The sequence below is a fragment of the Sapajus apella genome, unplaced genomic scaffold, assembly GCF_009761245.1.
Source record: "Sapajus apella isolate SASKATOON/1434 unplaced genomic scaffold, GSC_monkey_1.0 scaffold86, whole genome shotgun sequence".
Classification (NCBI taxonomy): domain Eukaryota; kingdom Metazoa; phylum Chordata; class Mammalia; order Primates; family Cebidae; genus Sapajus; species Sapajus apella.
Window position 1 is genome coordinate 3,429,179 of NW_022437026.1, and position 23,775 is coordinate 3,452,953.

The 23,775-nt window shown below is 48.7% G+C and overlaps 1 protein-coding gene across 50 annotated transcripts in view; it reads left to right on the top strand.

Moving 5' to 3' along the window:
- CACNA1C (calcium voltage-gated channel subunit alpha1 C) overlaps window positions 1–23,775 on the top strand; it is a 703,883-nt gene that overhangs the window by 129,614 nt on the left and 550,494 nt on the right. For 49 of the 50 annotated variants that reach the window (XM_032254241.1, XM_032254239.1, XM_032254246.1 and 46 more), the window contains exons 2-3: window positions 8,043–8,364; window positions 13,154–13,259. In XM_032254241.1, the coding sequence (XP_032110132.1) occupies window positions 8,043–8,364; window positions 13,154–13,259 (428 nt within the window). Of the gene's footprint in view, window positions 1–4,555; window positions 7,046–8,042; window positions 8,365–13,153; window positions 13,260–23,775 lie in introns of those variants that run through there. The other variant, XM_032254266.1, reaches the window with a different exon arrangement.

Consider the following 23,775-nt stretch of genomic DNA (forward strand, 5'->3'; position numbering starts at 1 on the left):
GACGGTGTGAAAATAGCTCAGGTAGGAGGAAGCGCAGTCAGATGCACAGCATGGCGACTGGTGCATCGGGAACCACTGGGCGCCCACCCCGAGAGGGTTTCTTTACACCTTGGCTGGGGTGTCCTGAAACGAGTGGGTGCTCACGCTGGAGAGCGTTTCCATCTCAGGTGGGGTGTCCTGGGCTTTCTCTCGCTTAGGCTGGGGAGGAATGCCAGCTTCCCGATTTGCCCATTTAGAAGAAAGTCATCTCTCATTTATGTGATGAGCATATTAGACACTGAAAAAGGACTTTTGGTTTCTACATTGTTTGTTGGATCTTAGAGTCTCTTATGCTTTGAAAATATGTCTTTTTGCATAGGGCGGTTAATTTCTGATCAAAAATCCACCCACCCAACAACATCTGAATTCATTCTCGATTGCCTTTTTAAAAAGTTTTCCCACAATTGTGAATTCAGTGCTCTGCTCGTCGTCACCCCCACTTCTCACACTTCTTCGCCAACACCCTCTTCCCAAGAGTACTTCCTCTTAATACAGCACAACCTGTGTTGTCCAGTGTGGGAGCCTCCAGCCACGTGTGACTATCTAAATGTGCAGTTATTGAAAATTAAGTGAAATTCAAAATGCATTTCCTCAGATGCACTAGCCACGTTTCAGATGCTCAGGAGCTGCATATGACTGGCGGCTAGGGCATTGCACAGCCTGGGCTTACAGAACATTTCCGTTGTTGTAAACTTTGTATTGGTCAGTGATGTTACAGACTGGTCTATATATCTCAGTCAGGGTTCAGGCCTATAACAGAAACTTCCTTGGCTGTTTTTAGAGGAAAGATAGTCAGTACAGGAATTTAGGGGCTTATTGAATAATTGGAAGTGCTGCAAGAGCAGGCTTAAGGCTGGGTCTGTGGGAATGATTCTCAAAACAATGCTGCAGAACAGGCCCGAGGAGGGAACTGCGGCTCGGGTACATTTATGGGGACCTGGAGGTCGCTGTGTCAAGGGCTGGCTCTGGGGTCACACCACCTTATGCATGATCCAGGAATCAGGAAGCCACTGGCTTGGCCCTGCCAGCTCGATACCTGCAAAATAGACATCTCCCCACCTGACTTAGTTTTGATTCATTTCTTTACTGGCAAAAGTTGTGTCAGGAATTCTCGCTGCAAGGGAGGTTGGGAGCCATTGTGTTAGCTCTGCAGCCCCCGCAGTCCAGCAGGACACAGTAGGAGGAGGGTGGAAGAGCTGCCGAGACCTCCCGTCCTCCAGCCTCTCGTCCACCACATGGTGTCCAGCACACGCCATCCTTCCAGAGATGAGTGCCATTGGGCTTGAGATGCCAGGGCCTCAGGTTATCATCTAAGACCAAAAGACGGTGTCCTCTCTGTTCACGTCCTCCAGCTGTCTTCGTACCGCAATAGATAGGGAAGATTAATGGCCCTGCTCTCAAGTCATTTGGCCTTTAGTGGGCAGAGGAAGTCCGGTTTCTGTTCCAGGTTGTCTGCTGTGCTCTTAAGGGGAATGTAGGCCCCTTGTCACTACAGCAAGATAACACTAAGAGCCAAGAGGGCTTCTGCAAAGGTCCTGGGTGACAAGTCGGCTTGAGAGAAGGCATTTCTTTTGTCCTGCAGAGATTGCTCAGTGGTCAGGACTTTAGGGGAAATTCATTTGTAGTTCTTCCTTTTCTAAGAGTGAGCTGTGGCTGCTTACTCTCTCTAAATCAGTCTGCGTGTCTGTGTCTACGAAGGTGGAGGAGTGACTGGCCTTTGTACTCACAGAAGGCACCAAGGCCAAGCAGGGTGACTGCTGCTGGAGCAGGCTGGTAGCCCCAGACCTCCTCTTACACACATGGCTGATTGGGGGTCTCTACAATCCCAGGGGCATTGGGCAAATTTATTCAAGGGTGGCATGGAGGCAGGGAAGTGGGGAGAACGCTGCAGCTAGTGTTTGAATTCTGCTAATTTGAAGCGGAGGCTTGAAAAAGGGATCACCTAAGCCCCAACCTGAAATGTGAGAAGGGGTTGCCTAGCAAAGGGCAGAGGGAAGAACATGAAGAACATTCCAAGTGCATGCCAAGGCACTGTGGCAAGCAAGAACTTGGCATGTCTGAGGCATGAAATGAGCCACTGTGTCAGGAGTGTGTTGGACCAGGCCCACAGGGGAGTGGGGTGAGTTCAGAGAAGCGGGCCAGGGCCAGTCTGTGCAGGTGTTGTAAGCTGTGGCAAGGAGTCTGGATTTTGAAGGGATCTAACTAGGGGGATGACAGGGCGCGATTTACAAATTCTGTTTCTGAAAGGTCACGTTAGCTGCTGCATGGAGATTGGCTTGGGGATGGCCAAGCATGGAATGAGGGAAATGCTGGGGGGCTGCTGCAGCATTTCTGGGCAAGAGAAAGGTAGCAGCCTGGAGTAGGGTGGAGGCGTGGGAGATAGAGATCTTCCTCACAGCCTCTTTCCCCCAAACTTCTCCCCTGTGGTTACATCCAAGAAATCAGTAGAAGAGCATGTGGCTTGAGAATAGACACATTCTTTAGGGGTAGATAGAGCGACTCCAGCAGTGCTCTTTCTACAGTGTCCTAGCCCACCTTCATCTGTATCATGACAACATTATTGTCACAGTCATTAGCAAATAGATATTGAACATTTTCTGGGGTACGACCCTGAATCAGGTGCAGAAATAGAGATGGATTAAAGAAAAAAAAATCAATTGTTTCATCACTGAACACCTTCCAAGTCCTCAGCACCAGGCCCCTCACTCACAGGGGACAGCCAGGAAGCACACACCACCGACTCCTAACTTGGACTCCTGACTTGGACCCTTGCAGAGGAGAATGACATGGGGCTGGCCAGACTATGCTGGGGTCCTTCCCTTGTCCTGGCCCCCAGCAGCGGCTCCTAGGTGCAAGAGGAGGATGCAGATGCTGTCTTCAGGGGAGCCGGGCCATTTAACAGGTGGGAGGCATTTTCTTCTGTCTGGGGATGAGGTCACTGCTGGGGGGCACCTACCTGTTGGTGTGTGGTCTGATCTGCTAGGCAACTGCTCAGGGGCTCGTTCAGGGGTAGGAGCATCCGTGGAAACAGCCCATTCAGGCAGAGCCGGAACAGACTTAAATGGTGGCATCCTTTCAGCTGGCAGCCAGGAGCCTGAGCTTTGAATCAGCTTTATAATTTGAAAATTGGTCTCTTTGCATTGGGTGGTTATTTCGTGCTAACAAAAGCCATCAGGGACACAATGCTGCCTGCCCTACCTTCATGGCACCACTCTGGGTTCAAAACATTGAGCCAGAGATGGAGATTTTCCACTCCTGGGAGTCTTGGGTGGTTGTGCCACCCTGTTGCTGGTGACCCAGAGATACTCATAGAACATTTCACGTGCTCAGGAGCTGCATATGACTGGTGGCTAAGGCATTGGACAACCTAGGATGATAGAACATTTCTATTACTGTAAACATTGTATTGGGCAGTGTTGCTATAGACTGGCCTATACGTGCAGGTCAGGGTGAGATCCACCACACTGGGTGGGGAAAAGTACCTGGAGAAGCGGAGGCCCAGGCCCAGAGGTGAGCAGTCCCGAGAGGCCATACCTGTCACACCTGTGTGTGGCTCCGCGTTCCTGTGCAGGGCCCTAGTCTTGTCATGGGACTGCAGCAATACTCAGAGCTGCCAGGACGAAAATAGTGTAGGTTGTTTTCTTGGCCTCTGGCTAGGGAGGTTGACATTCCGTTTTTCCCCAAGGGCTGGTTCATATGTGCTTTCTCCAGATGGTGTGCTCCAGAGAGGTCCTTGTGCTCTGGGAACGGTTTACAATATAAATACGGGCCCCCATGGAATTTTGGAAGGTCTCAGAAGGCAGCCCACCGGGATGTGGTTTTCAGAGCTGCCCTGGACTCTGCGCGGCCAGCCACCGTCCTGAAGCTTCCACCTTGTGCTCTGGGTGCAGGGATGCGCCCCACACACAGCTTTTCTGGGTGATGGGTGTGTTCTCAGGCTGAGGCTTCCTGTCCTCTTTCTAAGTGTTATCCTGAAATTTCTGGGACTCCTTGGTTTTGGGAACTGGCAGCCTGTATGAGAGGTGGGGATTAAGGGCAATACATGGGGGTGATTACAAAGATTAGGGTCTGGCGACAGTCATTTCAGGGGAGGTGTGGGGCATGGAGGGCTTGCCATGAGTGAATTGGGGTCTGGGAATGCCAACAGTTAGGGACAGGGCAGCTTTTATGTATCTGAGGGAAAAGGAGACGTTAGTCTAGGAACTAAAGTTAGTCTATTAAATTTTGCCAGGCCAGGTGTGGTCGCTTATGCCTGTAATCCCAGCACTTTGAGAGGCTGAGGCAGGCGGATCACGAGGTCAAGAGATCGAGACCATCCTGGCCAACATGGTGAAACCCTGTCTCTACTAAAAATACAAAAATTAGCTGGGCATGGTGGTGCATGCCTATAGTCCCAGCTACTCAGGAGGCTGAGGCAGGAGAATTGCTTGAACCCAGGAGGCGGAGGTTGCAGTGAACTGAGATGGCACCACTGCACTCCATCCTGGTGCCTGGCGCCTGGTGATGAAGTGAGACTCTGTCTTTAAAAAAAAAAAAAATTGTCAGTGCCAAGCAGAGAGTCTAGGAAGAAAACATTATATACCACAGATTGAATGGAGCAAAATTAGACTTCCAGCCTTCCCTGGCAAGCCAAAGAGGCAGGAGCCGAGGCCGCTCTGGACTCAGTGGCTCCAATGTAGCAGGTGGAAATGGGCACTTTCCACTTTTGCCTAAGGGGCTCCCCAAGGTTACTGAGGGGCGGGTGGAATAGTGCACACTGTCACGTGGAGATCATAGTAAGCAGAAAGGATGTTCTTGGGGTCAGAAATGCAGCTGCTTGTATCTCGAGGCCTGGAGAAGCCCAGGAGGAGGTGTGGGCCTTGTTTGTCACCATGTACGCGGGCACGTGCGTGCATGTGGACTGTGTGAGAGAGGACTGAGGAGGCAGGAGTGGAGTCTGGCAGCTCACCATGAGCCCTGTGCCTGCTGCAGCAACCCTCCGTCGCTGCACTCTGTGACCTTTAATGAGTCAGACACTCCTTTGTCTTCTTATGTGTTAAATGGAGACACGCATGCTTGCTGGGTGTTCAAGCCGTGCTTGTGTTTTGGGTGCCTTTATTAATTCAAATGCACTCTTTCCATCTTTTCCCTCTGGGTCTTATGAGAAACATTAAGGTCCTGGCCTCATTAGGGTCTTCGTCGCTTTAGGCTTGGGATCTACACAGTGAGGGCAGGGAGGATAGGGATGAGTTATGGGAGAGATGAGACGTCTCATTGTCGGGAGTGTCATGTCTTCTGTGAGCCTGATGTTCTGATGAATGTAGTTTATCCCTGGGGCAGAGAACAGGAGGAAGGTGAAGGGAATATATGATGAGGTGAGCAGCAGTGTCACATTGAGAATGCGGCCATGAATTGGGCATGGCAGAGGCAATTTTCCAGGCCTTGAGGAGTAGAGGTGGGGCTGTAATGTGCAGGGGCCAGTTGGCGGTAGAGCAGGTGGCAACCGTTGTGGGTCAGGAGGCAGCTGACCAGCTAGTCCTCTTGGGATCATGTAGGGGTGGTGCCTACGTGGCATGAGTGATACCATTCCCTGCCTTTTGTGTCCACAGTGGGCCACACTAATCTACCATCCCCAGAGTTCTTTAAGTATATCATTTTGGATTTTGATATCAATCAATTGGCATAAAAGTTGAAACTTACTGTCTGTCACCGGTGTGACGGAAAAGACATAGACTGGAATCCAGCAGAAATGACAGCCCAGCCAGGTCCAAGCTTTGGGCACTGACCAAGCGTATTAGGTCGTTTTTTGGTTGCAAAGGACAGAGACTCAATTCACATTAGCTTCAGCTAAGTTATTTAAGTCACTTAAACATCACAGCGGGTGGGGGAAAATCACCTGGAGAAGGGGAGGCTCAGCCAGCCTTGCAGCACAGCCATAATGGAGGTCAGCCCCAAGAGGCCATACCTGTCTCACCTGCGTGTGGCTCACCTGTGTGTGGCTCAGGTAAGGGCTAACTTCAGATGTGGCTGGTTGAGGAATCTAGTGAGGTTGCTGGGGCTCTGTCTCTGGGGTGGACTCTCTCGGTGAAAAAGTTCACATGGCTAAGCTGGGTCATGTGCTCTTAACAGGTTCCTGCGGGGATGGGATAGAGATGGGGGTGATAGGTTCTAGAAAGCAGGTCACATGGGGAGTAAAGTTATCTTGGAGGTCAACATAGAAGGATCAGCCCAAGGTAAGAGTTGGAGAGGTGGCTGGGAGAGGCGCCAAGTTCATCTGTGTCTTAGGCACAGGTGAGGAGGTAGGGGGGTCAATAATGTTGAGCCAGCAACCTTAGGACACATGGCTTCCCTGGAAGACCTTGTGCCCGTGGACCAGAAAAGGTCACTGTGGGCGGGCTTGGAGGTGATGTATATGCAGTTGGTCTGGCTGCTCTGGCCCCAGTCTCCCAGGCAGCTGAAGTGACCTCAGATGCCAAGTTCACCACCCACAGTGGCACCCTCTTCTCTGCGGCTTTTCTTGATCCTGTGGTACCTGGCCAACTGACTAGCGGTACCAAGTCTCAAGGTCATGCATGTGTTCTGGGAGATTTAGGTTTGGATCAGGCTGAGCTGATCGCTTGGCAAAACTTACAGATTCTAGAGCGAGGCATCCAGTCTAACAGGCCAAAGAGCGTCTGCCAAGCATATGTGCTGTCTTAGGGACCGTCTAAGAGCTTTGTTGCCTTGACACCAGAGCAGTGCAGCTGTACCTGTGCAGGTGGGCACCCTGGGCTGCGCGGGTTCCAATCAGGTTTCTTTCCTGACATTGTCCCTCTCCCCTACACCACCAACCCCTGCCACTCATAGCTCCCTTTCCCAGATGGCAAATGCTGTCTAATGAATCACCCCAAAACAAAGTGGCTCACAACAGCAGACACCTTGTTATTGCTCAGTCTCTGTGGGTCAGGAATTCAGGAAGTTCTTGTGTGGGTCAGGAATTCAAAAAGTTATTGATTTGGGCAGTCCTGACGTGGGGTCTCTCCTGGAGGTGGCAGTGAGATGGTGACTGGGGTGGCCGGGAGCTGGCAAGGACTCTCTCTTGCCACATAGCTTCTCTGTTGAGGCTAGTCTGGGCCTCCTCACAGCATGGCAGCTTAGGGCTGAATGGCTGCCTTGTGTTGGGGCTGGCTTCCTCCAGGGCAACCATCCCGAGACAGTCAGGGGGATGCAATATTGCCTTTTTTGTTGATTTTTAACCTATCCTTGGAAGTCACATGGTGTCACTTTTGCTGTACTTTATTGGTAAAACAGTCACCAAAGGCCGACCTCATTTCAAGAGGAGGGGGCCTAGATCTTTCTCAATGAAAGGGATGTCAGATGTGAAGGGATTTGTTGACATGATTTAAAACCATCAGAGCTCCCCTATCCCCTCCTGGTCAACCAAAACTTAAAGCCCAGATGGCTTTGAGGTAGCTGGATGTGACCTTACTCTAGTCCAGCCTCCTCATTTTATTATATGTATTTTTGTTTATTGAAACTCAGGTACAGACAGTTGAGTGAATCACACTCTAGTTCATTGTACCTTTTTCATCATTGCTTCATGCAATGACCTCTCATATTCACTCACTCATTCATTTATGCTTCCTCCTTACCCCCACATCTTATTCTCATTTTCCTCCGCACCTTCCTTAAACGGTCATTCTATGCTATTTAATGAATATCCTTTCATTTGCATGTGTTCTTGTAAATATGTATTAGAGGTCCATATGTGCTGATATGCACGGATCTCACCTCTTGCCCACTTAAGGTGAGGCAGAGACTAGAAGGGAATGACGTGCTCAAGGTCACCCAGCGAACCAGGACTGGACCGATCCTGGCCCTCTTCCCTCAGCATCTCACACTCATGTTTCCATGTGACACCTCCTAACCAGTGCAGTAGCTTGAAATAAAGCTTTGAAAAACTGTGAGTCTGGGGTCCAGAGAGTGTCGGAAGTGCTTCTGTTTTCTGTCTAGTAATTGTTGTGTTGTTTTCTCTTTTGCCACAGGTTCCAACTATGGGAGCCCACGCCCCGCCCATGCCAACATGAATGCCAATGCAGCGGCGGGGCTGGCCCCTGAGCACATCCCCACCCCGGGGGCTGCCCTGTCCTGGCAGGCAGCCATCGACGCAGCCCGGCAGGCTAAGTTGATGGGCAGCGCTGGCAATGCCACCATCTCCACGGTCAGCTCCACGCAGCGGAAGCGGCAGCAATATGGGAAACCCAAGAAGCAGGGCAGCACCACGGCCACACGCCCGCCCCGAGCCCTGCTCTGCCTGACCCTGAAGAACCCCATCCGAAGGGCCTGCATCAGCATTGTCGAATGGAAATATCCTTTGTGCTTTGGTCTGGGCATGCTCATGGGACCTAAGCCCTGGGGCCAGCCCTCCAAGGTTCCCTGGGCCACAGACTGTGTCAGCAGTGCTGGGTTACAAACCAGGCCTCGGGCCTACTGCATCTGTATCACTGGGGTGCTGTGAAATGCAGAGTTCTGGGCCCTGCCTTAGACTCGATGAATCAGAATCTCTGGGGACAGGGCCCAGCAATCTTTTTGTAAATAAGTTGCCTGCGTCAGATGTTTTTTCATATAATAAGCAACATTTGAGAAAATGAGCCTAAGAAGTTGTGAAATATCATCTTCTGTAGCTGAACTTGCTCAGGGGCCCACTCACATGTCGGGGTAACCGTCGTTAGTTAGGTGCTGCCTCCTTCCCTTCTTTCCCTCCTATGCCGTGGCGCTGCATGGTTTCATGGCCTTCCCTCTCTCTGGGGTGAAGGGGCTCAGGAGATGAAGAGTGTAGTGGTCAGGGCCCCAGATCTTGGCTCAAGGGCCCTGGAGGAGTGAGTGGTTCTCAGCCTTGGCTGCACATTAGAGTCTCCTGGAAAGTTCTAACAAACAACAGACCACGCAGCTCCACCTAAGCATGAAAACAAACAGGCAACAGCAGCAAACTCTCTGGGTAATTCTAATGTGCAGACAAAGTTGTGACCACTGTCTGGAGTGCTCACTTTGTCTGCATAGAAACCAGCAAACGGGCCCTGAGACAGTGGCTTTGAAGGGTTGGACTCTCACTGTGTCGCTACAAGCCCCTTACCTCATCAGAATCCTGGGGCTGTAGAAACCGGAAGGACCTTTAAGCTCTGTAGATCCACCCTGACTTCCACCAGTGATGAAACAGCCCCATAGGAGAGGCTCTCCAGGGTCATGTGGTCAGGAACAGATGACGCTAGAACCCTGGTACTGACTGTGGGAATTTTTGTAATAAGAATTCAACCAGGCGGCCAGGCGCGGTGGCTCATGCCTGTAATCCCAGCACTTCGGGAGGTGGAGGCAGGCGGATCATGAGGTCAAAAGTTTGAGAGCATCCTGGCCAACATGGTGAAACCCCGTCTCGACTAAAAATACAAAAATTAGCTGGGCATGGTGGCACATGTCTGTAATCCCAGCTACTCGGGAGGCTGAGGCAGGAGAATTGCTTGAATTGGGACCCAGGAAGTGGAGGTTGCAGTGAGCCAAGATGGCACCACTGCACTCCAGCCTGGGCTACAGAGTGAGACTCCATCTCAAAAAAAAAAAAAAAAAAAGAATTCATCCAGGCAGGACTGTCATGTCTTTCAAGGACCAAGATGGGAGCATTAGGCTTCATCAGTGAGTTTCCATGGAAAGATTTAAAAGTCTCAGGTACTGGTTGAAAGAAGGTAGCCTAGAGATAAAAGAAAGTTTCTGTTGAGCAAGAAATGTAGTTTTATAAATATATGAGGCCAGGTGCAGTGGCTCACACCTATAATCCCAGCACTTTGAGAGGCCAAGGAGACTGATCACCTGAGGTCAGGAGTTCGAGACTAGCCTGGCCAACATGGTGAAACCCTGTCTGTGCTAATAATACAAAAATTAGCCAGGCATGGTGGCACACACCTGCAATCTCGGCTACTCGGGAGGCTGAGGCAAAAGAGTTGCTTGAACTCATGATGCAGAGGTTGTGGTGAGCCAAGATCATGCCACTGCACTCCAGCCTGGGCAACAGAGTGAAACTGTCTCAAAATAAATAAATAAATAAATAAATAAATAAATAAATAAATAAATAAATGTTCGAGCCCCTCAACTTAAAAGTATTTTAAGAAAATGCAATTTGAAACAAGTGGCTGTGGCTGCCTGGCTGCCCTGCCTGAGTGGTCAAGCATGATTTCAGTCCCCGGAGGACTGGGTGGGAGGCTTGACTTTGGTCAGCTCCATAGGACTGCTTGCATAGCTGCTCGCAGTGGAGTCAGGGAGTGGGAGAGCTGAGGGCCCTGCCGGCCAGGCACTCCCAAGAGAAGGGCAGCAAGGCCCAGAGAAGCCAAAGGACTTGCCCTAAATCACTCAGTTGGTGATTGACAGAGCTGGGTTTCAAATTCAGGTTCCCCTGACCCCAAAGTAAATGCACTTCCCACACCCTATGCATCCATAGTACTAGGAAGGACTAGGCAGGTCCTAGGAGATACTAGGTAGGACCAGTTAGGCACTAGGGAGGGTGTTCAGGGGCTGCAGACCAGGTTCCCCAGGGCATGCCGAACCTGGACCTGGGCCTAGACACCTACTTCCTGGGTGCTGTGGCCACCCTTTTGGGGAAATGTGCCTTCCCACCTGGAGGAGAGGAAGGGGCCCAGCCTTAGCAGTGCCAGGTGGGTGGCATTCTAGGATTGCCTGGGAGGAGTGGCAGGACAGGGAAGGAGATAGCCTGGAGTACTAGCCAGCTAAGCTCTTCTTGAAAAAGTAGAACCTGACACTGTCATTAGAAAGGAAAAGCAGTTTAAAAAGTAATCTGGGCCTCAAAAGGTGACACAGAGCACTTTCCAGCGCTGACCTGGGCTCTCCGCTTTTCGACCGGTGGCTTTTCTTATCTGCCTGGTTGCTTTTGCACATGATCTTCTGTGGCTTTAGCTCAGTGCCTTTAGCATAAAGGATGGCTAGATGATAGTCTGGATGAGGGGAGGGGAACTGATAGCACCAGAAACCCCAAGCTCAGGTGTCCCCTGCTGTGGTGGAAGGAGTGAGGTGACATTTTCTGGGTGGGTGTTCACAGGTCTGGCTTGCCTGGGTTGTTGCATCCTTGTCCCATTGGGGAGAGCACAGGCACAGCTGATGGGAATGAAACTGACCAGCCTGTGGGCTCAGTGTCACTTTCCTGAGCAGGCGAGAAAAGGTTTGGGAGGCAAGAGGTGACGCGATAGGAGGGCTAAAAGAACTGCCTACAAAGCCTTCAGGTAATTGTAAAGTGGATCAGTATAGAGTAGTCCTTAAAACTGAGACTACCTGAGCTTGGATCCCATCCTATCACTTGTTCTGTGACCTGGCACAAGTTAACATCTGACCCTTCTGTGCCTCAGTTTCCTCATTTAGAAAGTGGGGATCACAAGCATGCATTCCACACAGGGCATTTCTGTAGGGTCGTAAGAATGTGCCTGGCACTGAGCAAGCTCTTGGCAGAGGTCAGCTTCTGTCCATACTGTCACTGGTGCCGGCATCAGCGTCTGTCTCCCATCATCACCACTTGTGCCTCATCCAGCACAAGGGCAGCAGGATGTAAAAGCTTAATCAGTCAGTCTGGGTTCTGGTCCAGGCTTTGCTATTTGCCAGCTTGGGGTCTTGGACAGGCTGCTTTACTTTTCACACCTGCAAAGTTGGGAGATTGACAGGTCCACTGTGTGCCATCTTTTTTATATCAAGGTAGCATAGAAAATGTTCTGCAGGAAAATGGATCCTCAGAAGTACCCACAGGGCCGAGGGGAACCAGTGCTGAAATAATCACTCGGGTTCCTCCCCGTTCAGTATGCTGTGACCCTGACCCAGGGTTGCCTGTGAACTCATCAGGAGGCTATCTGTGGCAGGGGAGTGAACACTGGACTTGGTGATTGGGAAATCTGGGCTCTATTCTCAGCTGGTGATTAACCAGCTGTGGGGCCTTGGGAAAGTTTCTCAGGCTCTCTGGGCCACAGAAGGTTAGAGTAGATAATCTCTGTGGTCTCTTTCTGCCTCGATATTCATTAACTTTGTAAGTATGGATTTCCCTGAAAGAATTATGGTGGTCCCTTCACCCCGGCTCTCCATCCCTCTCCCTCTTCCTCTTCCTGTGAGACTCCACGAGCTGGGCTGCAGACTTGGCAATGGGAGCGGGGTAGGTGGGGTTGGAGCTGGAAGAGCATAGACGGCCCTTCCTGGGAAGCTTCTCCTTGCTGGCCTTCCATGGGGTGTGTGGGGTGGTCCCGTTGGAAGGGGTATTATCACATTAGCTCATTTCTCTCTTGAGAGCGTGTCCTGCTCTGAAAATGTGATGAAGAAGTCAGGGCATGGGAACCTCTGCCTGCATTGCTACTGGTGAGGGAACCTCAGGCTGTCCCACTAGGGCCCAGCACATACCAAGGAAAAAGTAGGCGGCCTTAGAATCAAAGCTTTGCCTGTTGAAGTGGGACCTCTGCAGACCAAAGGGGTTTCTGTGCTCTCCGTGAGACTCAGCCGTAAAGAGGACACAGCCTTCCTTCCCTACACTCAGGACAGGCACCCTGCTATGTGCTTGGGGGTCTTCAGGATCTCTGGAACCTGTCAGAGAATGAGAGAGAAGAAATGAAAACCACTCTTAACTTCAGTTTAAGAGATTAAAAATAAAACCTCCAAATTTCAATGAAACCCTGGGAAAGTCTCTGTCTTGGAATCCAGTTCAACCCATGTCCCCTGTTGCAGGTGGGCGTGGGCCCATGGGCAGTTGGGCGTAAGCCGTGAAGGAACGGGGTACGTGGTGCAGGGTATGCTCTTTAGAGGCAACCCCAGGCACACATGGGGGAGACTGAAGACCAATGCAATCTAAATAAATAAAAGGAGGGGAAAAAGTTTTTAGAAATCTGTGTTTACTCTGGCACGCGACTGGTCTCCACTGCTTTTGACATATTAGGGAAAATTTTGGCGGGGACCCACTAGAAGCACTTAAAAAGGCATATGTTTCTTTTCAGAATACAAGGGGCTTGGAATGCATTGTTTAAACAAAATTCTTATGAATCTTTGATTCATTTTAAAAAATACATAGATGTATGTTTGTTTCACTTGTGCTTTCTGTGGCATTAATTTCCTTAACTCCCTTTCTCAGACCATTTGAAATAATTATTTTACTGACTATTTTTGCCAATTGTGTGGCCTTAGCGATCTATATTCCCTTTCCAGAAGATGATTCCAACGCCACCAATTCCAACCTGGTAAGTCCACCATCCTCAAGTCTCTGCTTTTTCACTCGATGGAGAACTGCGTTTGGATCACATGGATTTATGGAATGTGGGAGAGAAGTGAGACGTGTGTTTGGCATGTGCAGAAGCCCTGGATAGCTCACATCCCGAGTGTTATTTTACTCTTTATTCAAAGCAGCACCTGTCTCAGCACGGCCTGTTTTCCAAAAGAATATTCCAGTTAGCTGGTGGTGAGCTCTGTGTGTGTGTGTGTGTGTGTGTGTGTGTGTGTGTGTGTGTGTGTGTTTAGTAGCAAATCCCATGAGTGCTACAAAATGTGCTGTAAGAGTTGTGAGTGCAGGTGTTTGCTTCAGTGAACAGCTATTCAAGGGTTGTGTGTTGTTTTTAGTTTGAATGCCTTTGTTCCATTGGTAGGGTCTGCTCAGGTGATCTGGAGCATTACTGTACAATAAATAATTTCTAGGAAGCTTGTAGGAATGTTTGCCTTTGTAGCCAAGATGTATTATTGAGTTAAAAAGGATTTATTTTATTAGGAAAGGTGGCTTTCCATTTGGATTGTTGAGGGGCCAGCTCTAGCAATTGGGGGTTAGAATTGGTCCATGGAAAAAGTGGAGTGTGTTTACTTTTGGCTGAGCTTGAAGTCATTACAAAGACTTTTGCTCCGTCTGGTCATGTGAGGAAAAGAGCTCTGGAATGCAGTTGGCAAAATTGGGGCACTCCAGGATGCCACTGTGAAAGGCGTGCAGGGAAAATCCTCTCTTTTTCCTGCTCCATTGCAGAGACACTGTTACTCTTCATGTGATTTCCACAATGGCATGTTCGGTCATCAAAGCCACCATCTTTCCCATGCTGTCAGCACCTTCCTCTAATTAGTATGATGGGACCATCCGGTGAGATGGTTTTTAGAAGAAGCAGGCGGCATATAGGATTCTCCATTCCACAGCTGCCAGGCTGATACCATCACAGGGTAGTTTTTGTGTTTTGTAACCTTTGACATTTCCCTGGGCCCTCTCAGCAAAAAAAATCTGATGTATGTTTTCAACTTCTCTGCTGTTACCCCGGTTTTTACAGGTATTGCTGATGCATAGCAGGTAAGGTGTTCACTGCCTGCGGGCTGTGGTATCTTGTGGCTTGGCTTGGGGCCTGTTGTTGGGGACAGGTTCCAAAAATTTTATAGCTGGGCACAGCACTGAGTGATGACGTGGTTGGAGTCAGAGGGCAGAACATTGGCCGCCATCCATGAGGCCATCTGAGGCGTGACCTTGTCTCTTAAGGGGCAAGAAATCTTTACTGTGTCAAAATAAATACAAGCCAAAGTGTCTCCCTGAAGCAGGAGCTCCTTCCCTTGGTTCCAGTTCTTCTCTGTGTAGCCACTTCCTCCCCCAGCCACGGTCCTCCCCACTTTCCCACAGTTTAACATTTAATCTGCAACTTTTAAAGAGGAGCCTTGGTTCCAGATAGAATCCATATCTTGTTCTTAAGCTGATGACACTTTGGGCTGCTCTAGGCCCAAGCAGTGGTGAAAGTGGGAAGAGGAGTTTGGTTTTTCTTAGATCCTAGAGATGGCCACATGTGGCCCCTTCGCCCCTCCGTTCCCAGGGGGATTAAGGGAGCCACTTGCGTTGCTGAGCTAGAGGGAAGCCCTGGGCTGGCTGAGACCCCTCATCTCTGGACCTCCTGGAGGCAGAGGGGCTCGTAGGAAAGGACAAGAAGTCACCCTGGACTTACGCTGGAGCTGGAGTGAGATTGCTGGGTTCAGATGATATGCAGGGATGGCGGGTTTTTAATCACACCAGAGTGATGGAAGTATTCTAAAAGAGATGGTGGGGCTGCTTGCACAGCTGTGTAACTTTACTAAACATCATCAAATGGTGTACTTACAATGGGTGAATTTTATGGTATGGTAATGATACCTCAATAAAGCTGCAGGTGACTCCTCATTCTCTGCCTTCCACAGTGTCACAGTTTCCCTGGGGCAGTGAATGCTGCCAACTGAAGGTGGGGACATCAGAAAAACCCCCTAAAACAGATGAATAAACATGACCTCACATCAGCTAATAAATCAGAACACGATTCTGCCCCATGGAGAAACACATCCCAAGTGCTGTGACCCAGCCTCCTGGTCTTTGCTCTCTGCAGCATTTTGAAGCTGCAGCATCTCTGCAGATGCCTCCTTTTCAAAACACATTCTCCTCTTGCTTCTTCCAGCTTCTCTTCCCGTGTCTACATGAATATTTACCAGGCTTCTGTCCTGAGCGCTCTAATTTTCTTCTTCTGCATTCTCCCCTTGGCGAGCTCATCTGTGTCCACAGATTTAAGTTCACTTTCTAGGTAAATTGTTCCTAAGACGGACATCTCCAGCGCTAAGCATTTCCAAAGGTCTGGCCCGCATTGGAGAGGCCTGTGGACCAGCGCAGCAACCCCTGAAGACTGCACATCATTACAACCCCAGAAAACTCCAGCCATGCAGACTCCGGCACCCTGGTGGATCTGATTCACATTTAGTAGTTCTGGGGCATGGTCTGGGGATGTGCATTAAAAAAAAAATTCTCAGGCCAGGCGCGGTGGCTCACGCCTGTAATCCCAGCACTTTGGGAGGCCGAGGCGGGTGGATCACGAGGTCAAGAGATCGAGACCATCCTGGTCAAAATGGTGAAACCCCGTCTCTACTAAAAATACAAAAAATTAACTGGGCATGGTGGCGCGTGCCTGTAATCCCAGCTACTCAGGAGGCTGAGGCAGGAGAATTGCCTGAACCCAGGAGGTGGAGGTTGCGGTGAGCCGAGATTGCGCCATTGCACTCCAGCCTGGGTAACAAGCGCGAAACTCCGACTCAAAAAAAAAAAAAAAAAATTCTCATAGGGCTTCCAGTGATTAGTCAGTTTCAGGACCAACAGGCCTTTTGGGTAGAGCAAAATTTGAGTTGGACAGACCTGATTTTAAATCTTGGCTTCTCTACTTTAAGATTAAGTCTGAATCTTAATCTGAGGTTACTTAGTATTTCCTAACCTCAGTTTCCCAGCTTGTAAAATGGAAGTGACCTCAGATGGTTCTATGGAAGAGTGGGGCTGGCAGTGACAGTTATATGTGACAGAATGTCTTGCCGTTACCTCAAACAAACAAGCCCCAAATGGAACTCATTCTCTCTCCCACCACACGACCCTGTCCCCCGGAAGAAAACAAAACAAAGCCCGGGCAAATGCTGCTCCTTCTCTTTCCTTGGCCGGGTCGATGGCCTTGCTGTCGCACACAGTTATTTCCAACATCTTCTTCCCCTTGCCATGACCATCTGTGCAGGAATCCAGTTCTGGAGATTGTGATTTGCAATGTATCACATTTAGCTTTCTTTCTAGTCTCAAAGTCATTTGTTTAGACTTCTTGTGCCTTAGTTTCTTTATTTATAAAATGAAAATAACAGTAATGACAGTACCTACCTCATGGGGTTGTTGTGAAAATTAAATGAGCCAAAATATTTATAAAGCCGTTGGGAGAGTGCCTTAGTAGAGGCTGAGTGTTGGGTCTTGTTAATAGTGCTGGGTGCTATTGTTTTGATTGTCATCTTTGTCATCCCTGTCACCCTCACCCAGGCCCTGTTGCCTTTTTCTGGGACTCTTGCAGTCACCTCCTTCCTGCTGTTCTCCCTCTAGTCTCTCCTTCCTCTGGTCTAGCTCATGTGTGTGCAGTCATTTGGCAAACATCTATACCAACAGATAGTCACTATGATTAATAGGGAAGATAAACCTATAAACAGATGTTTCAAATAGGGAAAGGCCTTATAAGGGTATCAGGGTGGAAGAACCAATTCATTTTGCTGTAGGGAAAAGATTAATGGCAAGTTTCACATAGGTTGACATACTTGCATTGCATCTCTCAACAAGAGGATGCCATAAGAGATATGTGAGGCTGAATATAAACATGTGCAAAGGCCCTGTGGTCACATTCTTTAGGACCAGAGGAAGGGGTGCTGATTTTGAGGGAATGAGAAGAGCCAGGTGATGGGGGTTTGTTGGCTCATGCAAGCTCTTGGACTTAACTGCAGGTGAGGAGGAGGATCGCAGGCTTTAACGGCAGGGGAGTATTCTTGCAGCATGAGGAATATGGCTCAGATGGAGGCCTCATTGTTTGTGAAGAGAAAAAGAAACCTTGCCAGAGTCCAGATGATGGTGACATAAGGGTAGAGAGGGAGCAGTGGATTTAAGAGGCAAGCTTGTCTGGATGAGTGACCAGTTGGGTATCTTGGGTGGAGGAGAGAGCAGGCTCCCAGGATATGAAATGAGGAGCCAGGTGCCCTTGGCCAGGAGAAAGACTTCAGGAGGAAGGTCACATCTAAAGGGCAGGGAATGATGTGTATGATTGGTGATTGTGAAGTGAGAAAACTGTGGAGCATGAGGATGGAGATGTCCCATGGGCAGTCGACAGAGGTCTGCAGCCCAGGAGACCATTCAGGCTGAGGATGGAGACTTCGGGGTACCAGGAGGAGAAACACAAGGAGAAGCTGTAAGCATGGCCCAGAGCACCTGCATCAGGGTGGAGCTAGAGGGTAGCAGTGACCCCAGCCGGACCCTGGAGAATAGTGACGTTTGCAGAGGGTGGAGGAAGAGGAGCAAAGGAAGGGTGTACACTACCTGTCAGGAAGGCTTAGCTTGAGGAGTAGGAGGGAAACCTGCTGAGGGTGGAGTCTTAGACGGTAAGGGAACAGGCAGTTTAAGATATCCAAGAGGGACTGGTTGGTAGTTCAAAAGCGTGGCTCATGGCAACTCAAGGCCAATGACAACAGGGTTGGCCTGACTGAAAAGAGCTGAGCTTAGGACCAAAAGTAGGAGGAGAGGATATTGATCTGTGCCAATACCCCTATGGAGGCCCTGAAACAGTAGGTGCATGACAATGGTTTGCTGAGGTTCAATGCTTGAAACATTCCCACTGTTGTGCCAGAGCAGAATGCTTAAATCATTTATGTACCCCAAAAACGAAGCTTGAGAAATCCTCCATTAGTTTCATAGCTTTTTTTTTAAAAAATGAAAGAATTGCTATTTCAGAGTGCTGCTCTGAGAAACAGCAAAGAAGAGATGCTGGTGCACCTGCAGCTGTGGCTCTCAAGCCCTGTGGCATAAGACGGTAGAGATGATTAAAATGCATGTTCCCAGGCCCTGCTCTCAGAGATTCTGATTCTGTGAGTCTGGAGTGGGCCCTAGGTGTCTGCATTTTTAATAAGCTCCCCTGGGGTTCTGGTGCAAGTGGTCCTGAGCTGCTCTTTGAGAACAGTGACCTAGAATGTTCCCCATGGTGTGATTGGATCCACCTTCAGCTCCCTCCGCAATCAGCTCTGTCTACCCACAAGCTCCCTTTAGGATCCAAGCAGAAAGACGACACACGTCAACAGCCGAGAGCTTTCCCACTCCATTGGGTTCAAGAATAATCTATTTAGCAAAGCACACTCACACAGTCACAGAATTAGAAAAGATTCTTCTTTTCACACACACTTGCAAATTCACATCTGTGCTTGCTCCTGCTCTCAGATTCCCTCACAAACTCATCGGCTTCCACCCATTCTCTCGCAGGCCCTTTCCTTTCTCCCACCTGCTTAATTTAATCTCCACTTATTTTTCTAACACTTTGCTTTCTTCTGTTTCCAAGAGATGAAAAGTATTCCAGAATAGAGTTTTTTAAAAAAAGATCTCTCTCTCTCATTATTTAAATAAAAAATCTGTTTGTTTTATGCTCCATCTAGCATACACTTTTGCACCAAAATCCATCATCTTTGTTATCTTTTCCTCATGCTAGTGAAGTGTAATGACAGCTGAACTGGGTCATGACATGACGTTTCTTTCTTTAGATTCACTGCTGCTGTTGGCGATGCCACCTCTCTGCAGCACATCATTTATAATATAGCAGCTATAACCCCTGTCTACCAAGAGCTGTTACCTGGTAGGTGAGTTGTCTGATGTCTGCTGAATAAGCTCTGCAAGCAGAGCCAACTCACTGTGTGTGGAAAACTCCCCGTTCTCTGCAGACCCTGAAGTCCACAAAGACTTGGCTTGGTTTGAAATATTAAGAGAATATATTTGGCATTTGACCTTGTGCAAAGAACAGTGCATGTATTTTCTGGAGCGAGAGCCAGGCTTGAAGTGGAGGTGAGGAGAAGAGGGGATGAGACCAGAAAAGGGATTGTCTTTTGGCTGGGCTTTCTTCCTTCAGAGGCTGGGAGAGGAGAAGCTGCTTGTCAGAGGGGATTGAGCTCGACTAGGAAGAAGGTTGAAATGTCAGAATTGCCCATTTATTGCTGTAAAATTGGGGCAACAAGAGTTGCATCATAACCTGGTTGAGAGGATTAAGTGAGTTAACATAAGTAAACTTCATAGAACATGCCCAGCAGAGGCAAATGTGTGTTGCTCTTTGAACTCTAAACCAGGCTGAAGGCCTCTCCCCTCCGCCTGGTCCCTGGGGGTGAGTCAGGATCATTGGCATCTTGTGCTAGCTTTGGCCTCAGAGGGTGGGAGAGAGGAGACCAAAAAGCTGTGCTTCTTGGCAGCTCTGACCCAGCAAGATTGGTGTCTGTGTGTGCTCACCCTTGCCTTCTCACTACACAGGGAGAGAAGCAGGGATCCATTACTGGCCAAAAAAGAGCCTCAGGGAGAGCGCTGGTGGGGAACCCCCACTCCCCCACCCTGGGCTTTGTGTGTCTCTTGCCAGTCTGCTCAGTAGGTGCCCCCATGCCCATGCAGTGCTGAGTTGAATCACCCCACATGGGGACCTGCACTTGGACCACCACCACAAGTTCTGAGACACGTCTGAGCCCTGTTGCCCCCCATGCCCTGAGAAGTGAATGAAAATACCAGTTTAGGTTTCCCTCCTATTCCTGCAGTGAGCTGTGTTTTCTTTTATCATCAGGTGTGCCTAAGAGTGAGAAGTCTTTTTGTGGGGCTTTCATGCATCAACAATAATGATGATAATGAAGTGAGATTTATTATTGCTATCTCATGTTGTGTTGTCCTAATGCACCAGGTGTTAGGGTTTGCAGAAATGCTAGGGTTATAAAATACACTAATAGATAACTGCAGGGAACAAGCCACATAGCTACTGTGTCATGTACAAACACCCTCTCCTGTGCTGTGCAGTGAGGTGTGGAAGGCAGGGTGGAGAACCTGGTTTTGGATGAGAGAATGAGCTTGACACAATGCATTGGGAAAGTGCTTCTACTGAGTCAGGTGTCCCCTCAGATTTTCCAGCTGAATGGGTCTGAGTGGGACCTGGCTGTGTGTGTGTCTTAAAAGCTATACTGGAGCCAGAGTGGTAGGCACTGACCTAGGAAGAGAGATCTGAACTGTGTGGCCTTAGGTCAGTCACTTGACCTCTCTGTTGGTATCCTTTTCAGCACGTTGAGTATTGATACTTGCTTAGTCATCATAATTGCCTTTATTGAGTGACCACCAGGTGCTAGTGCTTTGCATGCAATGTTTCTAATCTCCATAACTGTAAATTATGCTTTCTACTTATTTGTTGTCTTGATGGTAGAGAACGTATCCCTCTTGTTCACAGGTGTATCCCCAGTGCTTTGGCAATAACTGGCACACATAAGGCTCCCCATAAATAACTGCTGAGTGAACCCTGGGTGAATGAATGGACCCTGTGAGGAGTTGTCCCTTTATTTCAGATGAGAAAGTAAAATCTCAGAGAAGTAAAGTGACTGGGTGAGGCAGTGGCAGGGCTGTAGTTGGAACAACCACAGCTTGGATTCTTGCTCTGTTCCTTGGGATGTGTAGGGTTGCTGTGAGATTCCAGTGAGGTAGATGTGAAAATGTTTCAAAGATTAAGCACTCTGTAGCAGTATTAACAGATTAAAAACAACAACAACAACAAAACTTGTTTTTGTTGCAAAATAAATTCAGTAAGTGCGAAGTTAGCCAAACGTACTTTATTATAAGACTTCTCCAAGCCTTTAACACAATAGCAAGACACTGCTTATGAGATTATACCATGTACAGATGCTGTCCTAAGTGCCTTGTGTTTAAATGCACTTAAACATGATTGTAGCACAATGAGATGTTATTATCCCATTCTATAGATGAGCACACAGAAGCTTAGAGAATGCAAATAATTCACCCTATGAGACGTGGCTATGAAGCGAAGTCACGGCCATGCAGTTGTGGACGAGGCATCTCCGGTCTGTGTTCTCACCCATTCTGCTACAGCTGTCTCCTTGTGTGGTGAGGTGCTCTGTGAGTCCCTGGGCCAGGCAGAGAGCACATCACCTTTCCCACTCATACCATCACAGATGTCTTAGAGGAATGGTGTTCCTGGGATCACAACTTTGGGAAATGCTGTTCTGTGGAGATGCACTGGTTTAAAACCACAGGGGAGAAGAAAATTGTTGCCCCAAGAACTGATGCCATTAGGAGGGTAAAGGACAGAGCTGAGCACAGGATGGGACATGTTGCGAGGCTGGTGTAGAAACGGAGCAAAGACCACAGGACCATCTTCATCAGGAGCATGATATTTCAAACTAGATGGCAGCTTCTGGATGGGTTTGTGTTTAATCTCGTGGTCATAAACCTGCAGAGAGCCCAGGGCCGTTGTTTGATTCAGTGTTTACTCACTAAATATCTCAGAGAGAGGAGAAAGCATTGTCTGCTCTGCGTCTGCCAGTGGATGGGAGAAGAGAGATGATGATTTGAGATCTAAATAGGGTGACACCTCGTGCTCCATTTTTATCCATCTGTATTCATTTTTTAGGGGGAATGTTCCAAATAAATTCATTTTTTATGTAATAGACCCCCTTTCGTGTACTAAACTCCTTGTAATTTAAGTATATTTGAAGGAAGTCTTTCCAGAATATAAAATACAAATTCCTGGATCCTTAAAAAAAATCTGAACATATTTCATCCTTTTTCTGGGACTATACAATTCTTAGGAATTTCACTGATTGCACCTGTTGTAATGCTGGGAAGCTGTTGGGAGAGCTAGGCAATCCCCGAAGGGTCCCAGAACGTTCTGACCTGGGGAAGATTTGGGGTGTGCTTTTCATGCACCACTTTGTTGGGGTGTCAACCTCCTCCAGCACCAGCCTGATTAATTAGCTCACCCCTCTCTCCTACAGGCTTGGGAACCAGATGATCAAGTCCATTACAGTTGTGTGCAAAGTAAGAGTAAATAGATTCTGATTGAGGACCTACAGGGCTTACTTATGAATAAAGTGCATTAGCTTTAATTTATGGGTTTTATAACATTGATTTTGGCTTCGTAGAAGCTGTTTTTTCCCTTTATTCTCTTTGTTCTCTCTGGTTTCTGTATGATTGAAGTTGTTGGATTGGTGCCTTCTGACTAATAATAATAGCTGGGGTAACGTCAACCCTTACGCTGCTGGCTGCCGGCATTGCTCTATGGTCCGTGTGTTAACTCATTTAGTCTCCTCAACTGCACCATGAGACCTTTCTTATAATTATAATCATCCCATTTTAAAGAGGAGGAAGGAGCACAGGGCAATGAACTAACTTGCCCAAGGTCACATAGCTGCGAAGCATTGGAGCTGGGATTCCAGCCTGGGTGTGTGGCTCCCAAGTCTGTGCTTTTAACTGCTATGCCATGTGGCCCCCCACTAAGGTGTAAATGGGAGGGGTATTTTGCTTTGAATATCCTCCCTTAAGTATCAGGCCCTCAGCTAGAGTTTATGCTGTGGATGCACTTCTGTCTTTACCAAGAGGACCAAGGGAGCAGCAACAATGAAGGAAGGAGGGAATGTCCTCAGGCTGGGTGGTGTCTGTGGGGTCCTAGGGGTATGCCATGGAGCCCCCAGACCATGCCATTTGGAAAGCATAAGGGGCAGGCAAATGGGAGGCTTTTCATCTGCTGCTACCTGAGAGGTAGACTTGGCTTTGAGCCCATATTTTCCCAGGGATCAGTAATTCATATTGCCCGAGATCCTCATCCAAACAGGCCCCCAGGCCCCCTCCTAAATAGATGAGAACCTCTGGTTGGGGTGAGGGAACCCAGAATTAGCTTGACTTTCTGAGACAAGCTTAAAACTTGAAGGACACTTCTCATGGACCGAGTCCTTGGAAGTCCTGGGAGCTGCCTGGGCCTGCATTTGAACTTGGGGACTTCATGGGACCCATGGGTCATTGGCAGGGCTGAAAGCATAAGATGTGGGGGACCCCCATGGCACCCAGCCCAGCTGAGAGATGTACTCCTCTCAAGCCGAGAGGCTCTGCAGATCTGCCTGCACACTCCAGGCTCTGTTGGAGATGTGGAAACGTGATAGGGCTGTGTCCTGAACACCAGCATGTGAGATGGGTAGGAAGAGAGTGCTGAGCTGCGTGTCAGAACCCTGGGTTCTGGTTCCAGTTCTACCCTTGCCTAGCGCACCGGCCTTGTTACTTCACTTCTCTGAGTTTCAGGTTTCTCAACTGTGAAATAAAGATAATAATCCTACCTCACTGAGTTATGGCAAGGACAAATGGGAGTATGGAGAGAAATACTCCAGACAGCTCTACTAATATATATATATATATATATATATATATATATATATATA